This window comes from Sinocyclocheilus rhinocerous, unplaced genomic scaffold (assembly GCF_001515625.1).
Source record: "Sinocyclocheilus rhinocerous isolate Xijiao unplaced genomic scaffold, SAMN03320098_v1.1 scaffold404, whole genome shotgun sequence".
Taxonomy (NCBI): Eukaryota; Metazoa; Chordata; class Actinopteri; order Cypriniformes; family Cyprinidae; genus Sinocyclocheilus; species Sinocyclocheilus rhinocerous.
Genome location: NW_015628680.1, coordinates 234,347 through 242,010, shown reverse-complemented (window position 1 = coordinate 242,010; position 7,664 = coordinate 234,347). Strand labels below are relative to the sequence as shown.

The 7,664-nt window shown below is 35.1% G+C and overlaps 1 protein-coding gene across 4 annotated transcripts in view; it reads left to right on the top strand.

Annotated features, from left to right (window-relative positions):
• The window catches only part of LOC107737949 (protein phosphatase 1 regulatory subunit 35-like), a 7,653-nt gene extending 1,944 nt beyond the window's left edge, over positions 1-5,709 (top strand). For 2 of the 4 annotated variants that reach the window (XM_016549597.1, XM_016549596.1), the window contains 4 exons: positions 1,968-2,064; positions 2,910-3,110; positions 3,198-3,331; positions 5,467-5,709. In XM_016549597.1, coding sequence (XP_016405083.1) covers positions 1,968-2,064; positions 2,910-3,110; positions 3,198-3,331; positions 5,467-5,646 — 612 coding nt within the window. In that variant the 3' untranslated portion in view covers positions 5,647-5,709. The remainder of the gene's footprint in view (positions 1-1,967; positions 2,065-2,909; positions 3,111-3,197; positions 3,332-5,466) is intronic. The other 2 variants (XM_016549598.1, XM_016549599.1) reach the window with 2 other exon arrangements.
• The last annotated feature ends 1,955 nt before the right edge of the window (positions 5,710-7,664 follow it).

Sequence of the window (7,664 nt, the reverse complement as noted above, 5' to 3'; positions counted from 1 at the left end):
TAAAATTGAATTGGTATATTATAAGCTAACCGTAGATTAGCTTATCTATTAGAGTAAAAGATAACAGGGCAAGTAAAAATTTGAATCAGTGGCCCGGCTGTAAATACAGCAGAGATGTGTCTGAACAGCTCCAAATAAACCGGTTTTACTGCTGTTTAAGACTAATTCTGTGTGTCCACTAGATCAGTGGTTCTCAAACTTTTTACAGCGGCGTACCCCCCCCCAGGGCATTTAACATTCTTCTGCGTACCCCCTCTCTTCCACTTAGACCGCAGTCACACCTTTTCTATTAAAGGACAATATTTGCCCCCTTAAATTGATTTACAGGTGCATTTTTACCTTTATAGAGGCAAATATTTTCTACCATTATTAATTGTATGTCATGTTTTATGTCATATTCTTAACATTCCATTAAGTGTGTTATTAATATAATAAATAAAGCAATAAAAAAAAATGATGGCAAATCGAAGCGATAGCTGTAGATTTAAAAATAAAACCGGCAATAGGTTATCTTAATGAGCCAGGCGTCTAGTCATTCATTCATTCATTCTGTAACGAAGCAAAATGCTGTAGTTATGAATGTGTTATTAATCACTGACTCTCCGAATCGTTCAAAGCCGCAGATTCGTTCACTAATGAAACACCGCTGTATTTGCTTGGAGACGCACACCAGATGATACCGAGTCCGTTGGAACTATTATTTTGTCGCAAAAGATGAGGTAAGATTGGATATTTAACCGTTCCTGTTCTTACATTAGAAGCGGCATTTTATACATGTTCGGTTTTAATGTTACTTTAAGTTGGGGTAGAATTAAATGAATGCCAAAACTCAGAATTTTTTTCACGTACCCCCAGGGGAACGCGTACCCCAGTTTGAGAACCACTGCACTAGATGATGCTGTGGGGTTTGAGTTTACAGTTGCTTTAGGAAATTCTTGAAACTGTTATTTTAATTTATATATTAAAACTGTCACCGTCAACCTGTGGGACGCTTGGCGCTCTTTTAATTTGTTGTCCTTTTTCTCTATCAAATCTTTAAGTAATCAGCTTTATTTATCAGCTGAAATTATATATCATTTGAAAGCTTAGAAGCCCAAGATTCATCCTGTGAAAACCATTTTGAAATCGGACATTGCGTTACCATAGAAACGGTACTTTAAAATCTTTTGTCAGTCTCCTCCCCCTTAGTGGGCGGTGTCAAGTGTCATATTACAAAACGCATTACCGTCTTTTACAATCAAACCTTTTTATAATCTTGACATAAAACATATCATTGGAAAGGTTGGAGTCTCAGGATTCCATATTTGGTGGTTATTTTGAGATAGAAGTAATATTGACAGAGAAATCTAGACATTTGTGACAGAAAAATGCATTAAAAAAATTCAAAGGAGTTCGGATGGCACCCGGTGGCTGTTTGTGGTATAACACCCTAAATAAAATCTCACAGGAACCTCAATTTTTTTCATATCAACTTCAAATTTGGAACATAACTTATTTAGACATAAGGCTTTACTTTTTTTGTTTGTTTTTTTAGCAATTTTAGAGTAAAACCTGTAATGTAAAATATTTATTTTATATAAAATACGATAAAAATTTTACAGTGCATTTTCTTTACAGTAAATTGAAACTTCTATAACTTTTTGATATTTAAATTTTTTTTTAATGCAATAATCTGCTGACTGTCGTCTTTAAAAAGAGACCAACCTTTCCTCTGTATTCCGAAGTGTTCATGAATTATAACAGAAGAAAAACATCCAAAATGCACATTGAAGTGTTTATTTTATTGCACTTTATCAGTTTGCGTCTGTAGATATATTAAGTCAAAACTGTGAGATATTAACTCAGAAGCTTTTTCTCCCAGGGAGTGCGTGAACTGATCAGATTGCCTACCTTGAATGCAATGCAAGTCGCTTTTGTGTCTGTCAAATGCCTGAATGTGAATGTCTTTGTACCTGTGTGTGTTTCAGGTGTGTTTTAGTGTGAGTCCGCAGCGCAGCGGTCATTCGGAGCAGGAGCTCATCCCAGAACCCAGAAACCATCAACCCACAGCCAAAGACGAGCACGGTAGAACAAACAGAGTCTTAAATTCATAACCTCATCATGGCATTAAATGTTGCATGAACAGTGTTTTTGTTTTGTCTTTCAATACAAATATGTTTAATCAAATGTTTGATTTTGTCAGTATTTTTTCCCTGAAGAAAGATAAACATGTATATTGATATATTGAAAAACAAAATATGAAATGTCATGGATGTATATTTACAGAGTAATGCACTGACAATTTTCGCCTGAGATTTGGAGCCAGATTACAGGGGGTTAAAAATGAGTTCAGAAAGATGGCAGCATCATGATGTTATTTTCACACAGAGATTGGTAGCTCTATTAGTAAAATCTGTTGACTTCAGCAATCTGTGTTGCATTATACGCCAATGGTGACCAATCAAAAATGGGGAAAAAGCACTTTTCAAGTTTTTTCTCCAAAGTTTGCATGCATGTAACTCAAGAAGTGTTAAAGATCTCTTAATGCACTTTTAGATTTTGGGTTTTAACAAACTTTCCTTTTGGCTTCTTCATTTTTAAGGCCCTGTATGGTTCGGTTCCAGAGATACTGGGATCTAAATATGGCTCCAGGAGTAAATTGTTCAATTGTACACATGCTCAAAAATCAAACGTGGGTCACTTTGCGTTCAGCTGATACTTTAAAAATGAAGAAGCCAAAAGGAAAGTTTATTAAAACCCAAAATCCAAAAGTGCATTAAGAGATCTTTAACACTTCTTGAGTTACATGCATGCAAACTTTGGAGAAAAAACTTGAAAAGTGCTTTTTCCCCATTTTTGATTGGTCACCATTGGCGTATAATGCAACACAGATTGCTGAAGTCAACAGATTTTACTTGTTTGTTACTCAGGTCATGGGTTAGAGAACGCGAGGGTTTGGGTGAGGGGCGGAGAGCCGCTGACGGAGGGGGCGGAGCTAAACAGCACCCTGGCGCTGGGGGCGGAGCTTCAGGAAGTGGAGAATCAGGTGTTTGATCCTGAGAAAGCCGTGAGAGTGAAATTACAGAGTTCAAGCCTCACAAAGAACCACATCAGCAGCAAAGCAGCAGAGGGTGAGACATTAATGACATTAATCAGTCATAATTAATAATAAAAAATGAATGAGTCATTTTGTGCTCTCTTTGCCTCGTTTTCTACAGGCCTGAATTTCCCTCGCTCTCAGCTCCTGTACCGGGCCTTAGTCAGCGTCAGCCAATCACGCGAGCAGCTCATCAGCCAGGCCCTGCAGGATAGGCCGGCGCTGGCCCCGCCCACCGCCACACTGACCAATAAGGTCAGAGTTGTGTCTGTGTCATGTTAACAGCAGTGTTTTACGTTATTAATATGATGTTTCCAGCTGCTGCAGTGTTTAATGGAGCAATAAGCCACGAGATGGATTTTAAAATCTGAGAAATAACTCAAAGCAAAGTAAACTAAAGATGCCAATCTTTAGTTAATAATTACATTTATGATTATTAATAGTTAGAATAAGCAATTCTTACACACACACACCATGGTACTGATTGCTTCTTTACCATAGTGTTTACACAATACTGTGGAATACTTTTTATTCATTCATATATATATATATATTTATTTATTTTTTTACATTTCTCCATACACCCACATATATATTTATATAGTATATATTTTAGTTATTAATTAATTAATTTATATATTTCTCTCTCTCGCTCTCTCTCTCTCTCTCTCTCTATATATATATATATATATATATATTCATATAATATATTGTATATTTTTATTTCTCCCTCTCTCTATATATACAGTACACACTAAAATATATATATATATACACACTGCTGCTCAAAAGTTTGGGATCAGTAAAATTTGTAATGTGTTTTAAAGAAGTCTCTTCTGCTCATCAAGGCTGCATTTATTTGACCAAAAATACAGAAAAAAAACAGTAATATTGTGAAATATTATTGCAATTTAAAATAATGGTTTTCTATTTTAATGTATTTTAAAATATAATTTATTCCTGTGATCAAAGCTGTATTTTCAGCATCATTTCTCCAGTCTTCATTTTTGTGGAACCTGTGATACTTTTTTCAGAAACGGAATCAGAATTAGCTTTATTCGCAAAGCGCCAAGGAATTCGTTGTGTTTTTTTAGGAGCTCTTGGTACAAACATGCATACATGGCATGAGAACAGAAAGCTCCTCAACCTCCTGTCTGTAAGCAGACTCGTCAATATCCTGAATGAGACCGATGACTGTAGTGTCGTCTGCAAACTCCAGGAGCTTGATAGAGGGGTCAGTAGAGGTGGAATCATTCGTGTAGAGGGAGAAGAGCAGCGGGGAGAGGACGTAGCCCTGGGGGGCGCCAGTGCTGATCGTGAGAGTCTTGGATGTGAGTTTGCCCAGCCTCACTAGCTGCTGCCTGTCTGTGAGAAAGCTGGTGATCCACTGACAGATGGAGCTAGGAACAGAGAGCTGTGTGAGTTTGGTCTGGAGGAGTGTTGGGATGATGGGGTTGAAAGCGGAGCTGAAGTCCACAAACAGGATCCTCACGCAAGTCCCTGGTTTGTCTAGAGGCTGGAGAGACTCCGTCTGGGCCTTTTTCAGGTTCTTTGATGAGTAAAAAGTAAAAAAAAAAAACAGTGTTTATTCAAAATAGAAATCTTTTGGAACAATGTAAGTCTTTATTATTACTTTTTATCAATTTAACACATCTTTGCTGAATAAAAGTATTAATTTCTTTCAAAAATAGAAAGAAAGAAAAAAACTACTGACCCCAAACTTTTGAACTGTAGCGTATATTGTTACAAAAGATTTCCATTTTGAATAAACGCTGTTCTTTTTAACTTTATTCATCAAAGAATCCTGAAAAAAGTATCACAGGTTCCAAAAAAAATATTAAAGCAGGAAAACTGTTTTCAACATTGATAATAATCAGAAATGTTTCTCGAGCAGCAAAGCAGCATATTAGAATGATTTCTGAAGATCATGTGACACTGAAGACTGTAGTAATGATGCTGAAAATACAGCTTTGATCACAGAAATACATTACAGTTTAAAATACATTAAAATACAAAACCATTATTTTAAATTGCAATAATATTTCACAATTTTACTGTTTTTTTCTGTATTTTTGATCAAATAAATGCAGCCTTGATGAGCATTAGAAACTTCTTTGAAATACATTAATTCTTACTGATCACAAACTTTTGAACAGCAGCGTGTATATTATTTATTTACCCGTTTTTAAAAAATCTTTTAAGCTCATTTAATCAACTGTTTATGGTTGGTATATTAGTATAGAATTCAGTTGTTGCTTCAAGTCAGCAGGCAATATACTGTGTATACTGCATAGTATTGAGTATAAGCTCAGTGTTAAGCAAGTATGATGCAGTGTAAGCAGCCCGTGATGAAGCAGGTTTGATGTGTTCATTATGGTTTGTGTGTGTAGTTCCCGTCTCAGCCACTAGAGGCTCCTGAGCTGCTGCAGTTCTACAGTCCTGACAAGCTGCTCAGAGAGACTCCGCTGTTGCCAGGCGACCGCATCTCTATGCCCCGCCCACGGCCTGTGCCTAGACCCGCCCACACAACCTTTCACCTACATCATCGGCACAAACTCTGGGAGTCATGAACTCTGTGTGTGTGAGTGTGCGTGAGTGCGTGTGCGTGTGTGTGAGTGAGTGTGTGCGTGAGTGTGTGTCTGTGTCCGTGTTAGTCTGTGTCTGTGTGTGAGTGTGTGTGTGTGTGGTGTATTTATATATGTATGTGTGTGTGTGAGTGTGTGTGTGTGGTGTATTTATATGTGTGTGTGTGTGCGTGTGTTTGAGTGTGTGCGTTTGTGTGAGTGTGCGTGTGTGAGTGAGTGTGTGTGCATGAGTGTGTGTGCGTGAGTGTGTGTGCGTGTGTGTGTGTGTGTGTGTGCGTGAGTGTGTGTGTGTGTGTGTAGAAGATAAAATGTCTGCTTTGATTGGTTGATGACTGTCTGTGTGTGTCATTCATATTGTAAGCTTTGTTGTATATTATTAATGTATTGTTTTTTAGCTTAACGTGAATTAATATAATAGCAATAAATCTGTGATTATTTAAATAATATATTGGCACTGACTGAATGTACAAACACACTCTTGCTCGAGGACATCTTCTGCACAGCAGCTTAACGGTCACCGGGGTTTCTCATTAAAACAATCAATCCACAAATTAATTACCGTGAGTCAACAAGAGCACAGACATCATGAGCTGATTTCTCTGCTCGGCCGAGTTTAACGTTTAAAAGTGTGAATCTCAGGAAAAAATCTGCCGTAATTCACACTAAAATCAAAGGAGAAGAAATTGTATTTTACATGAAGAAATTTGAGGATTATTATAATTTTTTGCATTGTGACTATTTTAATAATTATGCTCATTAACACCTCTGTAATTAGCCTATCTTTACTTTACTATTTTTAATGCATTAATTATACCATGTAATAATGCACCTTATAATGCATTGTATGATCTCATGAATAATCATAACTAGTTATTATAATACTTATCTTTTACAATTTTAGAAAGTATAATTAATTAAAACACGACAGACAACCAATTAGAGATGCAATAACAAGGAATCTGATGCACTTAAACTGTAGTTACAATTATTTATAAAAAAAGGTATGAATATTTTTACAATGCATTATACATAAAGGCTTCAAGTAAAGTGTTAATTATTAATTACATAAATTAAATTGAGTAATACAAATAGTAGTATAGTTCACATGCAAATTTATTGCTCAACTGTCATGAAAACAATGCAAAAAAATCTAAATGTCATGAAGTTTCATTTCATGCTACATATACTATTTATTTATTTATATATTTATGGTAACAATCCCATTAGTTAACATTAGTTAATGCATTAACTAACAATGAGCAGTACATTTCTTACAGTATTTATTAATTTTTATTAATGCTAGTTTGTGTTCGCTCAGGTCCATTAAATAATAACAACAGATGCAACTTATGATTTTAATAATGCGTTAGTAAATGTTGAAATTAACTAAGAATAATGCATGATTTAAAAAAGATTTTTTCATATTAACTAATTATACAGTGCTACAAATAGTACTAGTATAGTTTATACTTACTGTACTTTACATGCCAATTTACAAATTTAAGGCATTACTGTAATAAAAGATTTTTATTTTTTTTTAATTAATTATATGGGTCTTAAATTTTTTATATTTTGTTGAATTACGTTTCACATCATACTTCATGTGATACAAAAATGCTACTTTAGTTCATACGCACTGTACTTTACATCTAAATGTACACAATTCAAATACTTTTTATGGCGTAAATATAATAAAAATTAGATTTTGTATTCATTAGGATGGGTTTAAATGTTCTCAACGGTCATGAAATATTTAAATGACGTAGGTTTCATGCCACATATCTTTGTGGTAAGCATTACGTAACAAGCAGTTTGTAACATTTGTAACAGTATTCATTTTGATTAATGTTAGTTAATGTTGTTTCATGTTACAAGTTTTCATTCCGATGTGTTAGTAAATGTTGCGATCAGCATTCACTAAGAATAATACATGATGTAGCTAATGTAGTTAACTCAACGAGGTGTTTCTTATTGTCTGAGTGTTTCGTATGTTTGATGTTGAG